This window comes from Pelecanus crispus, chromosome 5 (genome assembly GCF_030463565.1).
Source record: "Pelecanus crispus isolate bPelCri1 chromosome 5, bPelCri1.pri, whole genome shotgun sequence".
NCBI classification, from domain to species: domain Eukaryota; kingdom Metazoa; phylum Chordata; class Aves; order Pelecaniformes; family Pelecanidae; genus Pelecanus; species Pelecanus crispus.
Genome location: NC_134647.1, coordinates 12435703 through 12463142, shown reverse-complemented (window position 1 = coordinate 12463142; position 27440 = coordinate 12435703). Strand labels below are relative to the sequence as shown.

Here is a 27440-nt window from a genome sequence, read left to right as displayed (position 1 = left end):
CATTAGGAGTCTATAATGACATGAATGCTAGTGAATTTCAGAGTCTTTTGCAGCTTGATTGCCAGTTCAAATCCAGCCTCCATTGTACGTGGTATTGGTACGTGATGTTATTATCACCATGTGCTAGGGATTGGGGGACTTCTGTGGAAATAGTTGGTGGTGTCACCTTGTCCTGTAAAAAGCCTTCTGACCACAACACTCTGTTTTGCTTCCTCTGTCCCTTTACTGACCACCTGAGGACCAAATTACCTGTTCACCTCTTGTTGGAGATCAGCTCTTCAAAAGAGCATCTCTGATTTCCTTCCAGCTGTGGTAGCGACCTGCTGAGACCTTTTATTCCTAGATAATTGGACAGTGGCTATAATTGATATTGAAATTCTGCAGTAAGTGTCTACAGCTGCCAGCCTGGCAAGTTCCCCTGTTTACCAGAAGCTGCTAGAAAATGTGGACTTCCTAGAAGTGCAGAGGGAGCAACAAGAGCTGTCAGAGCCTGGGGAGCAGGAGTTATGAGAAAAGGTTGAAGGTGTTGGGGATGCTTAGGTTAAAGAGAGGGAAAGTAAAAGTTATGTGATTACAATCCAGTATGCAAGACTGAGCTAAAGGAACTGATTTGGTCTCAGTTTACATGGCAAACGGGACAAAAAGAAATGGATTAAAATCACAGATTGAAGAAATGAAGCAAGTTTCTGTAGCATCTACATCTTGGAGACCCTGTTAGAAGGCATATCAGGAATAATCCAGGTATTGTCCTTCCTGTCTTGCAGCAGAGGGATGAAAACAACAGCCTCTCCAACTCTCGTGACACTGTTTTGTATAAATCTGAGGGTTTTTTCGAATAGGTACAGGATTTTCATTTCCCATCTTTGTTTATTTTTAATCCCTGGAATTTTTTTGAAAATTAGTCCAAACCTAAGGTCAATGGGGGCTTTCCATATCAGTTTCCAAATTACTTCCTGCTTGCACTGCCTGTTGCTGACTTCCTGGATAGTGTAAGGGCTGATCTTGCACAACTCTGGACCTAAAGCAAATGTCCTCCATTCCTCTGCCCTCTGCGGGAGCTGAGCGCACTCTCAGGCTGGTTCCAGCTTCGTTAGCTGCTGAGCCCTGCTCTGCCTTCCAGCTGGATAACAGTGCAAGCGTTTTCAGACTGGTTTTGTGACGAACACCACAAATAGCATGATACGGAGCTTTGTAGTTAATGTACTGTGCATTGCACAGCTCATGTAACCTTTTTCTTCTGAAGACTAATAAAAGGCAGGGTAAGCTGAGCTCTGCATATCACTTCTACAAGCGATCATCAATATCTTCAATTTGGTCTAGCAGAAGTCTCTCTCATCTCTCTATTGTGAAACAGAGGCAAATGAGCGTAACATGATGTTAATATTGAGACAAACTCATGGAGATTTGATTTTCTTGTTTCAGAACATGAGTTCGGGGACTCAAATAAAATAAAGGTTGATGTTATTTCCAGACTAAATTCCTTATTTGAAATAAATTTCTTAAAGGACATAGAAAATACTTTGCAAATCCCTTTGTAAGTTGTCTATCTTGTATCCAAAAATATTTGCACCATTTTGGAAGACCTGAAAATCTGTTACTCTTTTTTCATACTAATTTCTTCAGTATTTCTATATTCTTAAGTAGTAGCTTGCTCCATTTTATTATGTATTAATTGTATTCCAATAAATAATTGAAATTACTGATTGCCACATGCAGACAAACCAGGATTTCAACTTGCCATTGTGTTTTTAAGCATTCTGTTCAATGCTCAACATCTGCTTAATTTTGGACTATAAATCTGCAATTGAAACCAGTTAATATGAAGGAATCCCTCATTTATTGTGTCTGAATTATTTCCAAGTCAATTGTTCTTTTTTACAGGGTAGAGGAAGGGGTTCAGGTTGCTCTTACTGCCAACCATGCAGGCTCATGCTGTGTTTTCAAAGTTGTATTGGGTTCTTTCTGGTTCATCTAATGTCTCCAACATAAAGATTTCTCCAATGGGTTTCTCATTTGAAGACCTAGGATTGCAGAGATAGTCCTACAGGCCAAGTTTAACGTACAAAGAAAATGCACAGGTCTGGAAGAGGAGAGTCTTTTTGTGGCACTGTGCTGCTTTTCCAGTCCAGTGAGAGCTCAGTCATGCCTTCTTCAGTGGAGTCAGTGGATAGGGCTCAACGAGGGGTCACGCCTGATGAAATAAAGGTCACTGTTTCACTATGTGCTCTGCCCAGGCAGCAAAGCAAGTATCTCTTCCCAGTTCAGGTCCAATGCCTTTTGGTTTTACTGGTCTGGCCTTTTTTGCTCCAGCTCTACCCTCCCAGCTGCAGGCTGTTTCTCCTCACCACAGGCAGCGCCTTCAGGCTACAAGTTCAGAGCAGCCAGAAGGACAGCAGCAAGTGGAGTCCTCCGCAGCCCCCATCTTTGCAGGTCCACTGCACAGAAAATAGCCAACAGGCTGCTACTGCTGAGCCATAGCTCCACAGCATCACCACACCCGGCTTCTCTCTTTCTCACTGAGAGAGGAGGGACTGGAGGGCTCCTAAAACCCCTTGAGCAGAGGTAGAGATGCCGGTGGCAGCACTTCTCACCAAAGGCATGGCCAAGGGGGGCTGACCTGGAAACAACAACTTCCTGTAAGGATGGTGACCCCATGCAGCAGCATCCTCTTGAGCATCCTCAATGCATCCTGAGGGGCTGATGGCACAGGGATCTGAGCTTTGCCAAGGCACTGAGAAAATACCAGCTGTCTTTTCGGGGGAGCCTTGGATGCTGCTCAGCTCCCCAGTGCAGGCTGGGGGCTGCTGGTCTCTGGCTCTCACACACAGGATGGGTGCCTGCCCTGTGCAGCTGCTCCCCGTGTCACTGTATTTCAGTTAGCGGTGTTGTAGGTAGTGTCTGGCTGCATTTCCAAGACGGGGTTCAGGCTGGAAAGGGCTCCGCTCGGATTTCTCCAAATCTGGAACAAACAGCAAAACAAACTCCGTCACCATGCACACTGCTGCTGCTAGGATGCAGGAGCCATCATGACCAAGTGACACCTGGTGGGGTCTGGGGCCTGATCCCGTCCTCTGAGCTGTCTCACGTAGAGCTATGCTGTCACACTCTGTTTTTTGAGCTCCGTCCAAGCCCTCGATCTGGGGATTAGATCAGCATTGTTCCTCCTTGCTAAATGGCTTTTGCATGTTGATTGTACCGGCATTTACTGTCTGAAAGAAGGAGCTGAGGTGATGGAGAAAAGGCAGAAATTTGTAAACTAGGATATATCCTGTACCTGTTCACTGGTGAGGGAGCCAGTGGGCACCTCAGCCTGCTATAAATTTTATGCAGAACATAATTTTCTCCATCCTCTTCCTCAGTGGCTCTCTGACAAGTGGTTTGTGAGTCTCTGAGGCACGCTTCACCGTGCTGCCCTCTCTGGTCTTTTCCTTCCTAGCACTGATTTAAAGCTGTTGCATGCTTTAGATTTGTGGCTCCGCAGTACTCTGAGAGGTCCAGGCAGCAGTGACCTGGAGACTTCCGTGGAGAAGGCAGGTTTGCGCTAATGTGAGCAGTAATTCAGAAGAGCTACAATTAGCAACAGAGACCTTTTGTGGGAGCGGCACGCTGGCAGCAGAGCTGGCACTGGCCACATGTGGTTCCCTCCTGAATCTGTCAGCAGCCGTCAGCAGAATATGCAGTGGTTCAGCCAATCCTAACTTTTCTCTTTGGTGATCTCTTTCCTACAGTTTTTGCAGAGACTGGAAAATGTTTTTTGTCTCATTCCAGCATGGGTGCTTGTGTTCCTCATCAGTAACTCCAGTATGTGCTACATCCTTTTCACTCTTAGAAATTATTATAATTTGGAAGTGTCTTGTGCCACCGTCTTCATGGATGCCATTAGAAGCAGGAAAACAACTGCTGTGCTTTGCAGTCTGCTTTGTAATGGGAATATTGTCAAAGGTATCTTAATGTCAATGGAAAGCTCTTCTAAACTCCCATGGAAAATGGATGGGACCTTTACTGTGTGCCAATATGGAGCAAATAATGGGAGACACAGAAGTGGAGTCATGTCAGTCTAGACTGTCTGGTCCTTATCCTCATCAGATGGATGGAGGTATTGTAGATGCTGCTCCAAAGTCTGGATTCCCCAGTGCACAGCTTGGGTAGGACTGAAGAAGTGTTTTCAGGAATACATTTTTAGCCTTGTCTCCAAATTATAAAAAGCTTACGCAATTGTGCTGTCTGTCAGTCATTTTTAAAACCAAATCTGTCAGACAAGACTCTCAAGAATATTGAATTCCTACAAATTTAGTGGGAATAGACAGCTGCGTCAAGGAAAGAGACCTAATTAGTGCCCACAGAGAGGGTCAGGTACTCTCCTTCTTAGAGACTGGAGGTAGAGGGGGTATCTCCAGAGCATGTAAGAAGCAAATTTGTTATTACACATTAGAGAATCAATGTGCAAACCCCTACCAAGGGTTCAGCAGTTCCCGTGCTCAAAAAAAGTGCATGCTACTTTATGGTATTAGAAAATTGGATCATACTAAAATAGAACAATGGCCAATTCATGGTAACATGTGGTATTGAACAGGCTGATGCTCTTATAGCATGGAAAGTATGGGTTGGGACTGGCAAAATTTGTCTCAGAGGTTGGGATGCTCAGTTCCCTGCTGTTTGCAAAGGGAATTGGTATCCAAGTTTGGTAGGCAGTTGTAAATCTCATCAATGGTTTCTTCTCATTTTCCACAAGGTGCTCCTAACCAAGTCAGTCTGTGGTATTTAATGTTGTGGATACTGGCGCTGCTGCAGAGTTCCCTGTGGATCCTGTAATGCTGTGTGCAGCAAAATGTAATTGTAACTGTGTGGTGTGAGGCTGTTGGGCTACTTAGATTAAGGGGGAAAAAGAGAGAGAGAGAAATACCTTAACACAAAATAAAATAACAAATAAGAAAAATAATTCTAGAATCTCTCCTTCCCCCCAAGGAAAGGCAGAAAAGTGTAACTCGAATGTGCTTTTGGCTTGGCAGATATTGTCTGGTCTGCAACGATGTGCCACAGTGTACTATTCTACTATTAACAAGGGAGCATTAGTTTCCCTGCCTGTGTACACAGGGCTTTATTTTATGTCTAAGTTTAAAGAGAAACCTTAGTCTCTGGAGAATTTTCCAATGATGTAATATTTTAGAAAGTTCCTTTGTGGTACTTCAGCAAAAAGCCAAAGCACTGAAATAGCTTTCCCTTGTCCTGCAACTGCATTCAGGGAAATATCCTGCACCTCTTCCATATACTCCTGCTACAGTGCAAACAAGAGAAAGTAGGAACCTGCTGTAGGCTCAATGCAATATTTACAAGGGACATCTTTGCTGAATGGTCCTTTTGGTTAAAGCCATTGAATAGAAACTGTAATAGAGCATTGGCTTTGTAGAATAATTGCATCTCTCTGAAAATTGTAACAGCAGCAGCAGTTCATCTTCAGCCAAATTCAGTCTGTTTTCATATGCCTTTCCTGTGTACTACTTAAGTGTGTATGTGATGTTCACATGACACAGCTCTCCTCTGTCATTCTGTTTCCCATGGGAATACAGAAAGAACTGACAATGTCTAATATCTATGCAGTGATGTTAGCACTTAGTCTTTTACTAGAAGGATGAGTTAAGTTTGATTGTTTATTTATTTGAACATCTGGCAAGCCAGATGCTTCTGCTATTGATGTTGTCATTGAGGATCAAATAAATATTACTTTTTGAAATTTAGTTTGAAAGAATTCCTCATTAAAAACCTTTGCTTGGTAAAATTCAACCCTTCTTCCTCCCCCAGGCCAAAACCAGGGTCTAGCCTCCAAGCAGTTATTAAATGTATCCATTTAAGGAATACAGATAATAAGGATACCAACACAGCATGAACATGGAGATGGGTGGGATCCCTAGCAGGAACTTTATGGCATTTTCAAATATACTTGTACCCATACATGGGACTGTAATACTTTGGAACTCCAGTGAGTGTTCTCAAATTTTCCCTGCAAGTTAACATTCTGGAAAGCATGACAAATGGTTTTGGTGATCCTGAGGGACGATCGGCAAAATACTTTGTTTTGGGTCAAGAATGAATGCTATGTTCTGAAGTGCTGTTGCATGGTATTGAGCAGCTCCATGGGCAAACATTATGTCCCACTAGGAATAAGTTTTTTCCCCTTAGAGAACTCCAAGTGGTCTTCCTGTACACATTTCATCTATCGTGTGCTTACACTTTGTACGTCACATGAAAAAGACATACCATCAGTAATAGTGGATGGAGACTTGTATTCCATATTTTCAAATATTCTTTAAATTATGTTAGTACAAACTATACCTCTAAAATAGTTTCCTCTTTACTTGCATGTTAATGTAATGCTAGTGAAAGATTAGCTGCAGGAAAGGTAGGCTTATGTACTGATTACTATTCTTTCTTGGCAAAGTACCAAAAACATCCCTGGCTAGGATGATTTAATAGGTCTCTTCTACCTCAATCTTCTGTGATTCAGCAGTTGACCACCCTAGAGGCCAAAGTTAATGCAGCAATGCAAATTTTTCCTTCCATTGTTTTTCTGTTGTGAGTCAGCCCTAACTGGAGACTACAACTGCGTTTCCTTTTCAGTAGCCTTAGCAGCTCTGCTTAGACCACCAACTAAGGACTATGTTTACTAGCAGCTCTGCTTGAGTCTTTTGTGATCTTTGTAGATACTAATCAGATGGGAGCCTCAGGCTTAATTTAGGCCACCCAGTTAGGTCACAGTTGCACTAAGGTAGGTGCCATCCTGGAACATCGGGGAAGACACAGAGTCAGAGCTTCCTGAATTTTAGTTTTGGACTCAACATTGAGTTCTATTCTCCCTTGGTTTAACTGTATGATCTGAATTTACCAGTCCATACAGGAGACACCTCACAAAGGTTTGGAAAACCAAATTAGCTGGTATTTTTACATCTTGAAGATAGAAAACCCAAAGTGTTTTTATTATAGTTATGCTGCATGAGGGGGAAATACAGGTCCCTTTAATAGTTCACACTGATTAGACCTCTCATTTCTGGGAAGCAAGGTCTTTAAAGTCACATTTCCCAATACTGTCTCGGGAGCACCTGCGTAAGAAACTGGCCATGCACTGTGTCACCTCCTGACCTTGGAAAATGCCCTTGATAAAAGCATCTCATTACGAATGTAGCATTTTGCTATGCAGTGAGTCTAGGGATTAGAAGAAGAACTTACAGAATAGCTGTAATTCCAAAACACAATCTAAATAAAAAGCAGGTACCTGATAAACTAATGGGTGATCTTATGCATAGGAAGAATGGCTGGAAATGCCACCTTGTTAATAAACTGTTAGTCTAAGAATTAATCAAATAGTCAATATGTTCTTTAAGATCTTTTTTCCTCCCTTCTCAAGACAGAACTGAACTCTTACAACACTGATTAATCACATGCAATTTTGTGGTTATGTCCCCTTATTTCTCCATTCTTCTCTCTCTACAACATTTGTAATTTAGCTCAGAAACTGCATCTGGAGAAGGAAACATCTCTGGGATCACAGATTAGTTTAGATTTTGCTTCCCACTGGAGATTTGTGGGAAGGAGCTGCGATTCCATTCCAAAATCTAATTAAAAAGCAGGTACATAGGAAAGTAGCAGACAATCTTACCCATAGGAAGAATGTCTGGAAGCTCTGCTTTGTTAATGAACTGTTAGACTAGGAATCAAATACACAAGCAATATGTGCGTGATTTTTAGGGTTTCTTCTCCATTCACAAGGCAGAACTCAACTCTTATATCATTCCACACTTACCAGGCTTACTGAAAATCTCAGTTTCTCCTTATTTTCCAGAACAGCCACCCCAATGATTTTGTGATGTCAAATGGTATATGGTAAGTGACAAGCAAATAGGATCAGCTAAAAAGGTTTCCTGGGGTTTTCATTTAGGAATGAATTCTGTAGGACACTTCATCTCTGTAGTTTTATGATCTGTTAAATTGCATCTGTGGTATATTAGCATTGGCAGCACTTTTCTGATGACTTGTGAGGCACTACTAATTATATGAAAAAGGCATACATTTTTGTTAGGTAAAATCAACTCAGTACCTCTGAGAAAGAGGCCACTTGAGGATCCACCTGCTCTAACTTTGACACTAGGTTCAGAAATATTTGCCTTAGTGAATAAGATGCTAATTGTCCTCATGTTAAAACATATATTATTATATATTTCATACCTTCCCAGTGGTACTTGGAGAATTAAAGCAGATATGTTTGAATAAGGTACAGAAAGTGGAGCAATATAAATCAAATAAATGTATCGGATATAGTACCAGTGCAAAGTTGTCTTAATCTCCGTTTCTGGGCTTTTAAAATTGGTGACAGGTCAGTATTTCCAGAAGCTGAATTCTATCTTGCCAATATTGTGCTCATTTTGCCCACTTAGAGGTAATTGACTTATAATTGTTTTTACAAATGAAAACACATTTTTGCCTTCTTTCTGGGAGGACACAAATGCACAAAAGAACTTTTTTTGTTCATGTGTTCGTGCTGCCTTGAAAAGATGCCAAAAGTCACATGTGTAATTAGGGATTCTGTTAAAAGTCTAATTCCTGCACCTGTGAACGTTTTTTGGCACATAGCTTTTTAAGTCCTTGCTTTTCTTCTCTTGTTTCTCATTTTCTTGGCCAAGACGTAAGTTCCTTTTCAAAGGAAATTGTCAAAGATCTTCTGGGGTGTATTTTGTTCTTTGTCTGAGTCCAATACAAAAAGGCAGTTCCCTCTGCTTTTGTTGCTGAGTGAAATACTCTAAAGCATAATATTAGACCTGGTATTATTTAATACCTGATTACTTATGGCAAAGCTCTTTAAGATCCTTCAGGATGAAAGACAATACAACAGGTTATGACAGCATTCTTATAATGTAGGTTTGTTTTTCCAATGCTAAAAGTAATGTACGGGGCACTTTATGTTTTGCATCACATAGATTCACATATTGGTCAAGTTCTAGCAAAACTAATGAAAAACTATTTCAGTTAGATGGGGCAGAGAGAAGAGTAAACAAGTTGTTATCACCAGATGATGTAACAGGAATTTTTTTTGGTGGATTTTGAAGTAGTTGAAAACAAGTTAATATATAAGGTGAGTATGAGTGGGTGTCATGGTTTAGCCCTAGCCAGCAACTAAGCACCATGCAGCCGCTCGCTCACTCCCCCTACCCCGATGGGATGGGGGAGAGAATTGGAGGAGTAAGAGTGAGAAACACTCCTGGGTTGAGATAAGAAAAGTTTAATAATTGAAATAAATTAACATAGTAATGATAATAATAACAGTATAATAATGATAGCAATAATATACAAAGCAAGTGATTCACAATGCAGTTGCTCACCACACGCTGACCGATACCCAGACAGTTCCTAAGCAGCGATTGCTGCTCCCCGGCCAACCCTCCCCTGCCCAGTTTCTATACTGAGTATGATGTCATATGGTATGGAATAGCCCTTTGGTCAGTTTGGATCAACTATCCTGGCTGTGCCCCCTCCCAGTTTCTTGTGCACCTGGCAGAGCATGGGAAGCTGAAAAGTCCTTGACTAGCGTAAGCAGTACTTAGCAACAACTAAACCATCAGTGTGTTATCAGTGTTCTCATACTAAATCCAAAACACAGCACTATGCCTGCTACTAGGAAGAAAATTAACTCTATCCCTGCTGAAACCAGGACAGTGGGTCTGTATTAACTTATCAAACCGTTAGTTCTTACCTTTGATAGGTGCCTCCTGTGAAAATCACAGGATTCATCTGTTGGTTCTTCAGGCTACAGCTGACTTCAGCCAAACCTGAACGTACTGGAAATATATATCTGCTCTGCAAACAGAATCAAGCAAGAAATGTATCTCAAAATAACAGACTAGAGAGGATCTGCCTAGGCAGCCATTCACCAAGCCTAGGACTTTTCCACAACACTCTTACATCTTATGACACAACAAAGATATTTATTCATTGTCTAAATTGCCAGGGGCATAAGAAGGAAATCATCAAGGTGGAAACATGCATTCACCATATCTGCTCTTAGTCACGAGTGAAAGGAGGATATCAATACTTTTTTAGACTAACACATTAATTTACTAAAATAAACTTGGAAATTGATGCAAGAGGTCAACTGTAGCAGTAAAACACCTTCATGGCCTGCAGGCTTCTACTTCCCATGTCCTTTTCCTAGTTCCTGTTTTACTGTGATCCTCCTCCAGAAAAGCAGTCAAGTGTGTACGTAAGTCTATCCATATCCAGGAAGTGTAAACATGTGCTTCATGTACCATCTTAATTGCTTAATCAAGCTCCCTATGTTGTGAGGCACAACCATACAAATGGGAACCAGATGGAAGATATTTTTATCAGACAGACCATAGGATTAAAGAAGTATGGTCATTGAACATTGCTGTCCTTTAAAAACCCAGTATCAGGATATGACTGCATCCATGCAGCATCCCCACAACATGATAATTCAGGCAACAACTGCTGTCGTAAACTCAGACTCAGTCTTACCGCTTTATTTTCAGATACCAACAACCTGTGTGAGCTTGCTTGATGGACATAAACACACATTGTTAATGATTTTAGGAGAGCTTATAGCAAAGAGGGTTGAAACAGTTATTCAAGTTTGCAATCAGTAATTACAGAAAATGCAGGAATAGTCAGTTCTTTTTAGAGTCATTAGTTTTGTGGGTGATTTTAGCATTGAAGTACTATGAATTCATAAAGCATCACTTTAATAAGAGACCAGTACAGTATTTGTATTATTTTCAAGTGGTAGGAAAAAGTCTGAGTCTAGTTGAGCTATGTTTTCTATGCTGTTTGTAAAGCATGTCATAGCAACAGAGATTTTAATCTGTTTTCCTTAGTTTTGTATCATAAAGCACTTAAAATTATGTATTAGGCTAGTGTTCCTGTGGATTCTACATCAAATCCAAAATAATTGTGGTTTTGCAATCTTTTCCACTATAGGCTTATAGTACTAGTCGTCTGATTATGCTGTGATCAACGCTTTTACTCCACACATTAAAAAAGGAGCGAAATCCTTGATTATAATTGAAGGTGTATATCTTTGGCCAGGTACTTGCCTGGTCATAGTTGACAGCCTGAATTGTACAGCATGGTCATCAAAATGGGCAAGATCTTATGTGAATTATTCAGGGCACTGAGAAACACTTTATCTGCAGGTTTGGTGTCAAAATTAACAGCAACGAAATAGTTAAGAATCCTGGTATTTAGGCAGTCAGAACTGGCTTTTTAGTTAACACCCCAATAAGATGAAGGATGCAAGTTCAATGCTCTCCTAGTCTCATTGTTTCTTTCCACTGGCTGCAGACTCAGCAAGACAAATGTGCATTAGTTTATATTGTCAAGGCTATCTTCACAAGCAGATGGGCTGGAAATCTAATTAAAAAACCCAAAAGCTTTGATTCTGGCAAAAAATAGCAAAATCTGCGGGATGACCCTAAATCCTCTGAATTAAATGGATGTTCTATGTCAATGCAGTTCTATTGTCCCACTTTATAAATAAAATATGAAGGGCTCTACTTTCACATAGACCCATAAATGTGCTCATTTATGAGTTTAATAAAGCATGTGTATTCAGTACAATTAGATAAGCATATGTATAAAGCAATAAATGCTCCCTATATAAAATCAGCACACGTGTAACAGAGAATATAGCCCAGCATGGATAAATAAGCACATGCTTAGATTATTAAGTGATCTCTCTTAAGCTTTTGTGAATTAACCATGAAGCGGCCATGACTATTTGTAATTCTCCTGCAATTATGTATCCTACCTGTGTCTGAAAATGTGGTAAATATAATACATTAATTGGAAGAATGCAGTAGCCTCAATGAAAAAAAGTATGGTAACAACCATTTTACAGATGAAAAAAACTGGAGGTAGAGTTGAGCTGTAACACAGAAACACAAGAAGGAGGCGAGCAACCCAACTAGGATTGCCTGACTCTCAGTCTCATCTCCTGGACTGCAGTGCTACAGCCAGATGTAAAAAATGAATAAATTGTGAAGCTATAATTGAAAGGAAAATACTTACATTTATTTTTGGTATCTCAGTGTCAGGGAGTTATACTTAGTAGGCTTTTCTTATACTGAGTGATGTGTCCAATGTGAGCCTAGAGGTTTGCAGAGTGACTGGGAAATGCTTTCTGTTGTTTCTCGCCAGTTGTTGTCAGGGGGGTGGGGGTGGGGTGGGGTGGCTATGGTGGTTCAACTTGCTACAGAAACCGGCTGCATTAGGCCCATTTCTACACAGGATGTTATATTGCATTAGTTTAACTCACAGGTAAGAAACCCATTAGTCCACTGGAGCAGATGTGTCCAGTGACATATCTTTGATGTGTCTCTTCCAGACCAAATGAGCCACTCAATATTAGGCCAAATATCTTTAGGTGCAGTGCTCCATGAATCTGCTTTGTGATTTTTATTACCATGGGCTGGCTGATATCTACAATAAATTGTAAGAGTTTTCTGACTAGCAGATTCCTATCATCCTTAGCCTGGCATACGTTAATTTGTCAATATAATTTTCAGGTCTGGCAGCAGGAAAAGCACCACGTGGGGTATGCAGTTCCTGAGCTGAATAGAATGATGCACGTTCACATGTGGCACTGGTAGCCGGACTTGCCTGTGAAGTTTTATTGTGCTTTTGATAGAGAAGCAATATAGCTAATAGAGGAAAGGGAATAGGCAGTTGAAACCAGGCAATTACTTTTCGGAGTGTTTATCTGAACCTGCTTTAGTCGATGAAACAGTTGCTCTGGGTTTTTTCAATTAGTGGTGACTGATGGGAAGAGGTACTGATGGAGAACTGAAATTATTAGTGGTCGTGATAGAAATTCAGGATCATAAGGGAAGCAGCCTTAAAACTGTGTTGGCATGACACCAATATGTGTGTTCTCATCAGGGTGGGAGGCTGGAGAAATACCTCAAGTGCTCTTGGAAGGACAGGCAGAGTGTTAACTCAGAGACTCAGTCGAGGTCTACACAGTTATTGCCAGGTTTTGGTTCCATTATTCGACTGTATCTTTGTCTCCAGAAGCTTTTTGGATGCAGCTTTCTTACTCTGGGGGTCAACTGTATCTTTTGGGTCTTCTATTCCCTTTGAAATACCAAGCTATCAACTTGTTTGTGCTCAGTCAGCACCAGTGATTTTGATCTTTCACACATTGATGTCTCCATACAAACAATAAGGGATACCTCAAAGTAGCTTCATTGGCAAGCCTTAGTCCCCCTTGCTAGACAGAGTGAGAGAGCCTGGCCTTGCTAGGAGACAGATTCAGAAAAAATCAGACATGAGCTAGATGTTTTGAAGCTGGATTGCGAATAGCACATCAGTATCCACTGTCTCTTGAGGACTCAGTAAAAAGAACTTTTTCTCATCTCAATGCCATCATGGCAGTTTTGTGAAAGAATGAGTAAAGCCTGCTGTGTAAAGGAATACACAAAAATTGATTTTACAAGTGTATCTTATAGCATTGGTCGATTCTACAGCTTCAGAGCAAGCCCTTCTGGATGTAATACCACAGGCAGTCTTCACCCAGCCTGACATGGCAGGAAGTATCTATCTGATAAGTGAACTATTTTGGGTAAATCATTGTGCCTACAAAGACCCGCTTTGTTTGTATACGGGTGGAGCTCAAAAAAAAGTGAGTACCACTGATTTATTAGTCATGGTCAGTCCCCATTGTCCAACCTGGGGAAAATGGAGGCATCAGCTTTAAAATCATACGCTTCTAAAGAGAACTCAAATTCTCACATACTGTCTTAGCAAAACAGACTCATTGCAGGGACTACAGAGTGTTTCTGGGATGTAACACTCGACCTTTCCTCCTAACTGATGCACTTGAATCCAGTGTGTGTCCTTAAATAAAATGCGTGTGTGGACTCCAGCCAAAATCTTGTAAGCATCAAAGAATGGTTATATCACTTCTGCTTAGCAGTTAAAAAGTGCAAAGCGACTCTCATGCTGAACTCTGCACTGCAAATGGGCACAAGCTAAGTTGTTTATTTGAGGAAGAATCTACTACTTTCAAGTGCAGATTTTTAAATGACAAAAAATCCAAAATCTTTAGAAATTTCTCACCAAAAATACCTCTAAAATATTATGTTGATAAAAATACTTTGTTTTGTTAAAATTCCAAGGTTTTGTTCTTTCTTTAATGTTGTTTGATCAAAAAAAATGAACAAAGTGAAAAAAAGACATTTCATCTGAAAACATCTAAACAGAATATTTTGCTGTTATAAAAGCCTTTTTTCAGTTTTTAGTTCAGTACACACATTCATGAGAACCTGTGCTCATCATGAAACATCTTGTTTTGAATTAATGTGTAATTTCTCATCTTTTCTCCTTAGTTCCTTATTTTAACTAAGCTCTTCTGTACATGGATGTGCATTGCTCTCCTGTACTGCCAGGAGCAGCATATGAGAACTGATGAGTGCTTACTGCAAGAAATGTCAGTGCTACCTAGAAAAAGTGATTTTTAGCATCTTTGAAGAGTATTTTTTCCTGTCCTCATCTACGAACCCAGTTGAGCCCTGGATCAAATGTGCTAGTCCCAGAGTGGTTATACCTGCTTACATCAGGACTGAATTTGGCATGGTGTCTGCCTCTGGACATATATCAGATTTCACCAGGTGCTGCTGTCTATTGCCTAACCTACATTAATCATGCTTTGCATGAGCCGAACATGTTTGCAGGCTTGTTTATGCTATAAAAGGTCTTTCCACTATGGGTAGCTCTGTCTCCCACAATGCATTTCAAGAAATGTATGTGTTTGCAATCTGGAGACTTTCCATTCTGGGGTGACTGTGTTTTACTCTGATGACTGGAATTCCTGGAGCTGTTCACTGTGCTCCATTCACTCACTTGTTAAGTCACTGATGTCTTGAACTGATAAATCAGGATCCCAGGTCTAAGAGCCCCAAGCAGTCATTGCCCAGATGAAGTATCCTTTTCCTTATGTGAAAATCTGGCAGTGTTGACTGTAGACTAAACTTTATAGCAACTGCATGTGAAATGGACTTTATGGCCTCCCTGCTTGAACTACAAAAAAATGCTTAAAGTGTAGGCAAAAAGGTTGGTTTGGGTTTTTTGTTTTTGTTTTTGTTTTTTTTTTAAATCTTACTAATTTGGCGGTGCCAAGCACAACCATATATATTTATTTCTCACCTGGAATCCAATGGATTTGAATCTCCAAACATATTCTCAATAGCCTCTGCTTATCCAAACATTTTCAAGAATCATGTGTTTATATTTCAGCACAACTCTAATATTTATTTTTTCCAGCACATGTCAATAACATATAATTTTCATTTAGTAAAGCGTTTTTGTTTTGTTTCTGCTAAATCATCTCAAATACAAGACTTTAAATGCTCAAGAGATAGTTGAATGGTACTTACTGTTCAAATATTTCTTTGTTGTAGTAACAAATCTTTAAATGTAGCCCTGCTTCAACGAAAACAAAGCCCTGATTAATTTTATATTTATCTCAGCAGCTGTTTCAAGGAAGACCTGCCAGATATTGATCCAAATATAGTAGACGTGGAACAACAAAAGGGGAAGAGGGTAAATGGGTTTATATGAAGGCATTTACCAGCAGAAACTTAATAGGACTGTGAAAAATTGTAATATTTGTCCTCCAGATTTGGCTTTAACAGCTGCAATCATGCATTCTTGGACACAGCTGTGTTTTATATCTTTGCTATTTGAATGAAGACAGGAAGCTTCTCAAATAGTGTTTATTTGCTCAATTAAATAGGAGGGCAAATGCCTGCAGAGCTCTGGGTCCCAGTTCTGGTCTGCGGTGTAATGATGTAGATCAGGATTTTTACCTGGGTAGAAGACAGCACAACACAACCCTGCTGAATCCTGACAGAGATACCATCTGGGACCTGCACCTCTCACAACTCTCAGGAGCTCACAGGATCATGGTTACATAGCGGGAAAAGATTTTCTTACTCCTAGCTGGTGTCTGAGTTCTTCCTAGCTTACATCATTTTACAACAGAATTGCTTTCACTTCAGAGCCGTTTTTCTTAGAAGTAAATATCGAATACCAAAATAAGCTACCTGCTTGAGAATAGCAGGAGCACCCATTCTGGCACAAGTTAGCTTCTGGCAAACATTGGGTTTTTTTCTCTTTCTGTTCCCTCCTGTTGACATGGGGCCAGAGGCGGGGGTTGAATGTGGACATTTTGCAGCCCACACATCTGCATTCTTGTGCCATTCGCAATCACACCTCGTGTCCCCTAAGAGCAGTGGCTGGAAACCAGAGACAGGTCTCTGACCGGACTTCACTGGCTCCAAGTCTTTTTATAACATGTCACTGAAATTTCTCTAGATCGCTGCTTTATGTCCAGCTCCAGCCAATATGAAACTGGCTTTGATTTCTTTCTTTCTCTTTTTAAAAAAGAAAAGTGAGAATGAGTGATTCCTTTTCAGTGCTGAAAGAGAAGAAACAAATTTAGGTCACAGTAAGGAAGAAAGGATTAATTGGAAATGGAGGCAGGATGACTGTTTCTCCTCTAATTACAAAAAAGCATTGTGAAACCACATTAGAAAATGTAAGAAGGAAAATTTAGGATGAAGTCTGTCTACCTACAGTCCTTTAGGTAGCTGCAGTTCTCTGGTGGGAGCTTTCTGTGAATTGTTATTCCAGAGTAATGGTGCTCTTGGGATGTGCATCACTGACTTCCTCCGCTGGTCACTGATATATGAGCACATATGGGAGATGTGAGGATTAGCAGTCACGGGTGTCCTAGGATCTTTGAGAAGACAAACTGCCTCATCACGCTGAACAGCCACAGTCACTAGGGGATGTGGGTGACAACTCTGATGGTGTGAAAGTTCAGGAACATACCTGGTAACTGTGATAATGAGCAAGGTACATTTTGCTGAGAAGTATTAAATGGAGTAAAATATTTTTATAAAGAATGCTGATTCGGGCGTGCTTGACAAACAGGTCTACTAGAAAGGACTTTATCTGGTCCTTTAAACATATTGGAAAGTATATTATGAATATAGATGACTGACTATTTCTATTGACAAGGTGATCTTCAATCTCAACATGGTAGTGTAGAAACAAAGTATGAAAGTCAGTAAGTGATGCTGATTATAAACCTCCCCATCTAGCTTCATTTTCAAGCTGAGTAAACAAACCACAGACAAGATGAATAAAAAAATTGCAATTGATCAAAAATATTAACATGTAAGTTACTGCAGTGATCCTTGGCACATTTTGATATGGAAACTAGGCAGCGGAGTTAGTTTGGTCTCAGTATGGAATGAAGCCTTTGGGATAACAGTCTGTGCTTGGAGGTTTTCACATACCTATTTTTCTCCTCTTCCTCTCCCTTTTCCACCCTCAGCTTGTGAATCAATTGGCTGACTACAGACACATTTGTCAAAGGAATGGTGATCTCAAAAATAATTAAGTTCCTGCAGATTTTGTGCTTACGAATTGATGCTTGTAGAGCTACTTGTTATGCTGAGAGTGTCTCCTGACAAGGTTACACTGACCCTCCTTAAAGGAGATCTTGTTCTCACTGTTAACAAATCATATTTTGAATGAGATGCTATACATGTCAGATCTGTGCTTTTAGTGGTCCAACAGGCATGCTAAATGTGCTTCTTGGTCATTAACTCATGACTGCAAAATGGGAATGGAGATATTATGTTATTTCAGCTAATCAAGTGCTGAAGCTTCTAAATGCCAGAAGCTTTGGCCAAACCACAAGGATGAAAAATACACATAATCAGTGATAGGTATTTGAAAGATTAATCAGAAAGCATGAAGTCCTTAAACTCATTTGGTACCCAGCAAGCCAGCTCTTGCCAAAGAAAATACAATTTAGAATGTGCCTGAATTAAAGAGGAAATTTGAGAAAATAACCTTATGAAAGTACCCTAGAAACCAAAATAGCAGCATTTATTTTGACAAAATTATCACATCTGCTTCTGAGTTTCAATTTTATGCTTTTTTTTTTACAAAAATCCAGATTGTAAGTATTGAGTATTGTTTTCACAAATATTCAAGGGTATTTTTATTAAACTTAGAAGCTGGTCTTTGTTTTTGCTTACAAGCAGTGTAGCAACTGAAATGACATATCAACTATCAAATACTTTGTACTCACTGTTGCAAATCTAGTCCAGATGAGCACAGCCAAAAGGTTGATGGATTGTCCAAGTACCTTGATCTGAGTGTTTTCTCCAGTTTCTGGTCAAATATCAATACCGGAAAAAATTAAGCACTGCAATCAACACTAATTGCCATCCTAAAATGATTACTTGTGCGTAAGAGATATGTGGATTGATGTAGCATCTTGGGAGCCAGGGATAAGGCATGTCTTGCTTGGACAGTGTGGAGGAAGCTTGATTGCTACTCATGCTTTTCCCGATCAATTGCTAGACTGGGAAAGGTTTGAGTTGTTGCTTTTAAACAATAAATTTAATAAACATGGCTAGACTATATAAGAGGAACCTAGGGTCATTTCCTCGCTACATGTTGAGGTAACTGAAGAAAAATGACTGACTGTCAAAGATGACAAATCTTCACAGATTGCTCCGACTCGTCAGATTTTATGGGTGCTTCATTATGTCTACACAAGGCCAACTTTTTTAGGACCCTATCAATAGCTGTAAATATTTGGATATCACAACTTAAATTTTGATCTTTTTTAGTTTTTTTAAAATAAATCGCCTATGAGGTGTCCCCACATTTAGGTAAGCCTTTTTGTACGTTCACATATGTGTTCATTTGTGTTTTTACAGACTGTTATTGCTCATTATTTTTAATTCTTTGGATTTGCATCTATAGTTTCCTGAAGAGTAATTTTTTGGAATTCATTCTAGACAGCTGAAGTATGAGTATAGGTACCTGGAGACCTCCACCAAGGCAGGCTCCTTAGACAAACACAGCATGGCAGGTCCCTACCCTGAAGAGCTTACAATCTAAATAATTTTCTTATCTCACTCTTCTTTCTCTGAGGTATTAGTGCCTGATTAGTATCTGACTGCCTACCTGTATAGTCTAAGTGCTCTCAAAGGCACCCCTCTCCACAGCAGGCTCAGCAACTGAAAGTAGAAGTAGTGAGCAGACAGCTTTCTGGCTTGCAACAGTTTAAACACTGTTCGGTAATAGTTTTTGACAAGCAGGTTTAGAAATCAGGTGCTAATTTTCTGCAAAGGGAAGGACATGTGGAATTATCACTATGCTGGGGAGATCAAATTCTGTAATGAGACTACAGACCCACAGGTCTTGTTACAGGTTGGTACCTTTCATCTCATTAAAGAAAAAAATTGCAAGCAGAGACACTTCTGCAAGACTGAGAGCAAGGTTCTTGAAACACAGTTAAATTTGCTCAAAATGATAAATACCATCCATTTGTACATTATCTGCACTGTAATTGAAAAGGGGTACCCCTCTTTTCACTTATTTTATTTCATATGGGAACTTACATGCCTATGTGGGCAAGCAAGTAGGGAAATCCTCTTTGTAATTAAGAGCATTGCATTGAGTTTTGTATTATTATTGAAATAGTGAATTGTTGATGTGTTTTGAACCTAAGAAATCTATGATTATTCAGCTTCCTTTCCTCCTCCTCCATCCCTGCATTCTATCAGTTTCAAAATTGAAAATGTACTAAGCCTGTTGAAAATTCAGTCTAGTTATAAGGAGTGTGGATAGTGCTAGTAGGGAATGACTGCTTATTGCCTCTTCCAGGACAAGAATCAGGAAGCATCTTGATCCCTACCCATGGGCTGATATCCCAGCCTGGCCCACAGGGTCAGTGCCTGTTCTCCTGTGTCCACCAGAAAAAGCTGGGGAATTGTTACTCTTTCTTCTTCCACTGCAAACATACTGTGAAGTCTCCAAAAACCTGAAAGTAGGGGTCTAGGGTGTTGTGGAGCATTTTTTCACACACGCATGCTTAGGCATGGTGTGCTGATGGGAATAGGTGGCAGTACTGTCTGCTCCCTCCACTGCTTGTCTGCATGTCCAGGGTCCGGAGAGGCTGTAAACCTTCAGTAAACACAGAATACAGCCCATAGTTACATCTCTGTTACAGTTCCCTGTCTGGAATATTTATCTTACTGCAGGCTGATCTTCCAGTTGTGGTGGTATGTAATCATGGGTGTCAAGATGATATCACACTGCCTACACTCTAAAGCTGGGGGCAGGGTCCAATTTTGGGTCTGTTTGGGTCTAAGACTTTAGTTCAGGTTCATACATGGAAGACTACGGTCCCTCAGGACATTTCTGTTCTGCTTACTGAAACAGGTTTTTCTGTTGTTCATCAGTAAGTATTAAATTAAGTTATTGTTTTAGATCAGACTTGGTCAGTTGTCAAGTTGGCAGCAGTCATGGGGAGTTGGAATGAAGTTAATATTGGCTATGCCTTGCTATGGCTGCAATGGGGTGGGGTGGGTATTTATTTATTTATATCAGAAAAGACAGAGTGCACTTACCTGTTACTGCATCTGCTGTCGGGGCTCTCCATATGCCCATATGGCTCCTGGATCTCTTTGTCAAGTGTTTAAAGAAAAATCAGTCCTTGGAAAAGTCAGTGGATAACAGTGATCTGTGACTTGGCAGAAGTTACTGAAGACCCTATAAAGCTCTGCAAGAAAAAGAAAAACCAAAACAAAACACAAACCCCCTTCTATTCATCTCTTTCTGATTTGATTCTTTGTCTCAGCTTTCATTCCAAAGGGCAAGAGGCAGTAGCACCACCAACAAAGGCTTCTTTTACAGCCTTTTTTGGCATTAGTTATGGAAGGATCAGATGTCTGACCTTTCAGCAGTAGGTAAAAGGAGAATAAAAAGATCTATATTCCTGACAGTGTTTGAAAGTGCCTAGTCTCCCTAGTTTTTCTTTGCACTGACTGTTGTATGTGGTGCGCTCTAGAGGTGCCAATAATATTAAGGCAGAGGACCAAGCTTGTTGGCTTTGACGGCTCCCTTCTGGCACTAAGTTGAGACTGTTCAAGTTAGCGAACTCTCTTAACATAGAATCATAGAATCGTTTAGGTTGGAAAAGACCTGTAAGATCATCCATGGCAAAATCTGCTTTGCCATGGGGTGGTCCATCTGTGCACAGATCTTTCTAGATGCTGGTAAGGTCACCAAGGACTTTTATTTTTAAGTTATATATGTTAACCCAGTGTACCTCCTATGAACGATATCCCTGTCCTTGTTCCAGCACAGAAACCTAGTTGTAAGCTTTACAGGGTTGTTTCCAGTGAGATATGTAGGAGCTTGATCTTATTAGAAAGAGTGCTTCAAGATTTTAGAGAGGTAGAGTATAGTGAAAATCATCCTGTGTGTTTGTGTACTGAGAGTATTCGTGTGAAGGCTAAACAGTCTTACAACTTCTGCATTATAACCACACTTAATAATACCTGTCCTCAGCATATTTCAGATTCATTCCAGTGATATCAGGAGTTGCTATTTTAAATTATCTTACATATGCCTTTATGTCCACATTATTGGTCCTGTTTATGTCGATGGCCAGTTTGCAGAAAGGTCAAAGGTGCTATATTAATGCATTAAAGAGGATTTCTTGTTCAGTACCTCACTGTTGGATTCATTATACAAAATATGTTCATGTTCTGCCATGTTTCTCTTCTTTCTCAACTGTTCTTTCTGTTTTCATCTTCCTTTCTTCTTTCCATGCTTCCTTTCTTCCAACAGCTTCTCCTTCTGTGGAAAAGGCTGTGACCTCCATTCCACCTTAAAAAAAAAAAAAAAATTAGATCAGCAGGTAGAGCACTCTGGCATTTTTAGTGCATCACCAATGAATTTTACTCATTTATCATACCAATAATGTTATTGGGGATGGGGAGTTTCACATTTTGTGCAGGTGCTTGAGGCCTAAAGCAGACACCATATCTCATATCTCTCAAGACATGCAACGCATGACAGATATATTAGCCGGTTAGTCAGAGGAGTAGACACTTCCTAAATCTCATCAAATGGTGGCTGCTGCAGATGGAGGATGACACTTTTGAGCCATACCTCTTTTTCTGAGGAGCAATTCTACCTCCCTGGAAAACCTATGCTGAAAGCTGCCCAGATTTGACTTGAATAAACATGTCCTTTTATTCTTTCTCCTCTCTTCTCCTGAGGAAAAAGGGAAGATGTGTTTGCAAGCTAATGCTCTGGTGCTTTTGGGCCCCATGCATTGCCAATGACCAGGCCAGATAACTGTCTTGAACTTTTGAGAAGGGAGGGAGCACAGGCTGGCAGAAAAGTATGACTGCAGATTGAAAAAGATCCTGCAACATTTGGAAGATCAATCAGGAGGGAAAAGGGCCCCAATTTTAACAGTGCACATGCTGAGCCACAGGGACCTTCCTTTCAGAGAATGATTGCCAGGCACTTTTCTGGAAATGACACTTTTGAAAAAGCCCTTAAAGGGGCCTCTAAAAATGAAGGCACCCAAATTTAAAAGTGGCCAACAATGTTAGGGCACAGGACCCTGCTTGTTGGCTTTGCTTGTGGATTGAATTTAATATGTTGAGAGCAGAATCCGCTGTATGTACACATAAATAGCTTCTATACAGATATATTTGATTCTATTTTAAATTGTGTGAAAGTATGTATGTTTTCAGTGAAAATTTGAATTACATGTATCTGGGAAATTAGAGATTAAACTGTCATATATACCCTTGAATTTCATGTAAATAAGATTATGGTACAATGAATATAGCCTTTCATATAACCTTTATGCTGTACTATCTTTTGCATTTTATTTTGAAGTATATCATTCCTTGCTTTGATCTGAAGCACTGAACACTAGCAACAAAAGTTGAGTCTCAGTGTGACTGTCCACAGTATTAATTGTCTTGGTATGCTTTTATTCCTACAGCGAAGATGTTTGTAAACGAGGATTCACTGTTATTATCGATATGCGGGGATCCAAATGGGATTTGATCAAACCTCTCCTAAAGACCCTTCAAGAAGCATTTCCTGCTGAGATTCATGTTGCCCTGATTATAAAACCTGATAATTTCTGGCAGAAGCAGAAAACGAACTTTGGCAGTTCCAAGTTCATCTTCGAGGTGAGAGACACATGAGAGATGTATGGTAAAGCATTATCTCTGATAAGAAATTTTCTTCAGGTAAAAAAAAAAAAATCCCAAGCCCTGTGATTGAGAGAAAAAAAGACATCTGAGGACTGTTTGCAGGAGTGGGCTGATGCCCTGGCATCAGGTTGCCTTCTGAGCACACTGGTGGAACGGGATGCACATTTCATGTCAGAGGTTCACTTACATCGTTCACTTTGGTGAGAGTTTTTTTGTGGTATTTATTTTTGGTGGTGTTGCACTCAGTCTTTCCTTTGTGTCTCTTAGAAAAAAGCCCCCACCAAATCAGTCAATATACTAAAGACAAAGTTCTCTAGATGCTAATATATGGGTTTGTTAGTTGACCTATACCCAACTTCAGGTAGTGGCTTTTTTTAATAAAACAGATTTATACTAAATTTATCTAGATATTGTCACTGCTTTAACTTAATTGAGATTTATAATTCAGGTGTAACATTAACAAGTCATGTTAATGATAAGGTGCCTCAGGCAGGTTCTTTGAGAAGTAACCAATATACAACAACTGCATAATTAAAGGAAATTTTACTAACTTTGTCATTGGTGAAGACAAACCAGCTGATGCACTTTAGTCTTCTGTGAATTTCAGCTTCTTCCCCAAAGAGAAGCAAAGCTGAGGTGCATGAAGTGCTCATACATCAACCATGCCCAGCCACGAGTTAGTCATGTGTTGGGTTTTGTTTAACTTGCTGAGAAATAATTCTGTCATTGGCTGTCTTTCTTACCAATCCATTAGTTTCAGAGACACACTCAGATTTTGCATCTCTGGAACTCAGAAGAGAATTTGTCTATAGTTCTTAATGTTGACTGCAATAGAAGAATATATTTAAGTATATATTTAAGATCTGTTGAAGTCAGTGTGATATAAATAAGTCCTTATTTTCAAACTATTCTTAAAAGCACTCTTGAATTGCAATGACCAACTAGATTGGTGTTAAGCACTAAAAAACTTTTACATTATTATCACAATTTAAGTATTTGTACATTTTTTCCCCTCTGTATCACAAAAAGTAGTTAACTCATAAATTTTGCTTTGTTTAAATGGGTCTTTACCTTCCTTGGCTACCTATGAGGACTCAGCCACCAAAATAACTTCCACTTGCTATCCCCTATGGACCTTTGAAAGCGAGGCTGCGTTCAGTATAGGTTTATGTCACCTCCAGAGATTCTTCACACTTACTGAAATCACTGCTCGTGGCAGAAGTGTCTGCCATTACCATGCAATGAGATTGGCAATGCTGCCTGTGGGGACTGAGAGAGATCAGGGCAGTGGGAAGGAGAAAGGAGATGTACAGGTACACAAAAACATGGAGCAGGAGGGAGCCTGTGCAGAGACTAGTAATAGAATAGCTATTGGGGATGGAGAGCTTCTGTTTAAAAGATATACGGGCACTGAGGGGCAGTCCCATAGTAGTCCAAGAAAAGACAGCTTATACACGTATATCCAACACTGAATTTCAATCCTCCAGTGCTTTAATAAACAAAACCAATGTCTTCCTAAAGCTTCAAAACCTAGAATTAAAGTAACAGAGTTCAAATACATATTTTTAGAACATTTGTTTGTTTTTAAAATGAAGTCATGCTTTCTGGAGGCTTAACTTATATTTTTTTATTGTGTGGAGTTGGTGTGATGATAGTGAAGAGTAAACTGCGGTCAAGCTATTCTTCATAGTTACAGCTCCGAGTCTGTATTGTGTTAAAAGCTCTGGACTCATTTGCTGTACATGCTGGCATGCATTAAGGCTATTTTCATTTTGTGTGTGTGCCTTTGAGCCTTAGTCTGTCCGCTGGGCTGTTCATATGGATGTCTGTAATGGGTCACAAATATTTGGACTGGAGGAGGAGAGTCAGTGCTTTCGCTGCCTATTGGACCACCTGCAGACACTCAGAACTGATGAGTCCTTCAATTCTATGATTTTAAAAAGATTTCTTAAGCTGTGGTCCACTGTACAGTAGATCCCCTGCAATATACACACCACAGTCCAGGAACTTCTGTTATAAAGGATTCTCGTGGATGCTGCTGCTTATCGGTAGGCTCAGGCTCTGGGGCAGCTCATGCTCCCTCATACGAAGAACTGTGCATATCAAATAAGCATTGCAGGTCAACATGACTCACATTTCTTTGATTTATGTGGGGCAGCACACAGGTACCCTCTCTGCACTGAACCATCATGGTACTTCCCACAGCTGTGATCAAACATGAGGTCCTTGGCAGGAACAGATTGCAGTGGAAGGCAATGGAAGTTTCTGTTGAATTACCCCATCTACAAACTCAGCAGTAACCGGTGTCAGTTTTAAGGCCAGATTCTGCTTTTGAGCTTAATGGAAGCATTATGCATGTGCCAGGGCAGTGTATGACCCTTAGTGGAGGCTAATGGTCTGGATTTTGTGTTGTGAGACTCTGGCAGAATGATTCCGTGTCACAGTCCAGACTGAAGCATGCACACAGACCATCACACAAAGAACAAAAAAAGAGAAAGGGTTTGGTTGATATATGTGGAGTCCAAAGCTTCCTGTCACTTTTAGGAATGGACCAGGCAGCTTAGTTAGCATTTGTTCAGAGGTGCCTTCAAGATTATTTTCTTTCTTCTGCCAAAAGAGTTTAAATAGTGGGCAGTGCTTTTTAAAGTGATTTCTAAAAGAAAAACAGGTGATGCCTGAGGGACAGTTACTTTATCTTGCCACCTACCTGCCTAACTAAGGTTGTTTTCATGAGAGTTTCAAGAACTCCTTAAAGAAACAAGTCTGAATAAAGAAATTTGCTGCAGAATTTGTGAAATGAAAAGCCTTTCTGCTATATCATCATGTCAAATTCTGTTCATGATAAGAGCAGTGCCTGCATTAGCTTGACACACTGCAGGGGAATGCCCAGGTATTAGCCATGAAGAGAAGTCTTTTCTTGACAGGCAGTTAAACTCTAAATTGAATTATCTTCAAGGGGTCAGTGTCGAGGGCAAGAGGTTTAGAAATTTGAAATCCCTCTGAAGCTACATACTTACCTTCCCATTGTTTGTTGGCTCTTCTCTCTGTCCTCCCCCCTCCCCAAAGCAAGGAACATTGCAAGAAAGTTTTAAAATAATCTTTCTGCTGAGCGTAAGCTCAATACAACCCCAATTTTAATACATTGCAGTATGCCTGATATATTTGGATGAATACAAATTGGAAGAAAAGACTATTATTAACTTTAAACCAGTGGGCAGCCTGCTATTTTGGACGTAAGTCAGGATAATGGACAGGATTTGAGGTATTTTTCTTTGTAGCTGACTTTGTAGCTATGATTATTGGGTGCCTCCACTTCTGGAGAGCACAAACTCTGACATTCTCTAGACGCCTGATCTTTAAGGGATACATATGCAGTCGCTGATGAACATCACAAGCTTTTAAGGGCTGCCAACTTGGTGTTAACATGACAGCACTGAAAATCTCTAGTAACATATGAAACCCTATGCTCGTATTTCAGAAAAAAATTATTTGTCTAAAATAAATGGGCACAGCCATCAGTTGTTGCATCCTTAAACTGTAATCTGCTTTGCAGGCACCCAGTGCATTTCTCTATCACTGATTACTGAGTCTGAATGAATTAAAACCATCTCTCACTGATTGTATATGATTCATAAGCAGTACTTTCTATTAGCAATAAATTCTAATTGTTAATTCTCCAATCACATTTCACTTTTATCTTGATTTTTGGCTTAATTACTTTAGAAATTACTAATATGAAAGAGATCTGCCTGTGGCAAAAGCCAAATGGAATAATCCAGAAAAAAAACCAAGCATAGAATCATAGAATCGTTTAGGTTGGAAAAGACCTTTACGGTCATCCAGTCCAGCCATTAACCTAACACTACCAAGTCCACCACTAAAACAATTAAGGGTATAGTAGCAATTCCATGTTTCCTGGCTTGGTGGCTGGACTATTTATAATGAAAGTAAAAACTAGGAATCATTAAGATTGGAAAGGACCTCTAAGATCATCATTCCATATTCTGTGTTTTGGCAGGTTACAACACCTGCTTCAGTTCATATGCCTAAAACTTTTGCTGCTGTATAGCCACTAGCCTGAGTGTAACACAAGTACCAGAATTCCGGCAATACCATATACGTGTTTAGTGAACAATCATGTCCAGATACCCAACAGCTGCAGTAAGAAGTCTTCAGTGTCCAGCTGGGTTAAAGTAATCTATGGCAGAAGCATTCTCATTATATGTTTTTGATAGTCAGGCCAGCTAAAAAGATAGACATTATTCCAGTAAATATCATGTCTTTTAATAAATAAATAAATCAGTATCATTAATAGAATAG

The 27440-nt window shown here is 40.0% G+C and overlaps 1 protein-coding gene across 1 annotated transcript in view; it reads left to right on the top strand.

Moving 5' to 3' along the window:
- LOC104031638 (kalirin) overlaps window positions 1-27440 on the top strand; it is a 432630-nt gene that overhangs the window by 187663 nt on the left and 217527 nt on the right. The window contains exon 4 of the mRNA XM_075710381.1: window positions 22904-23096. Coding sequence (XP_075566496.1) covers window positions 22904-23096 — 193 coding nt within the window. The remainder of the gene's footprint in view (window positions 1-22903; window positions 23097-27440) is intronic.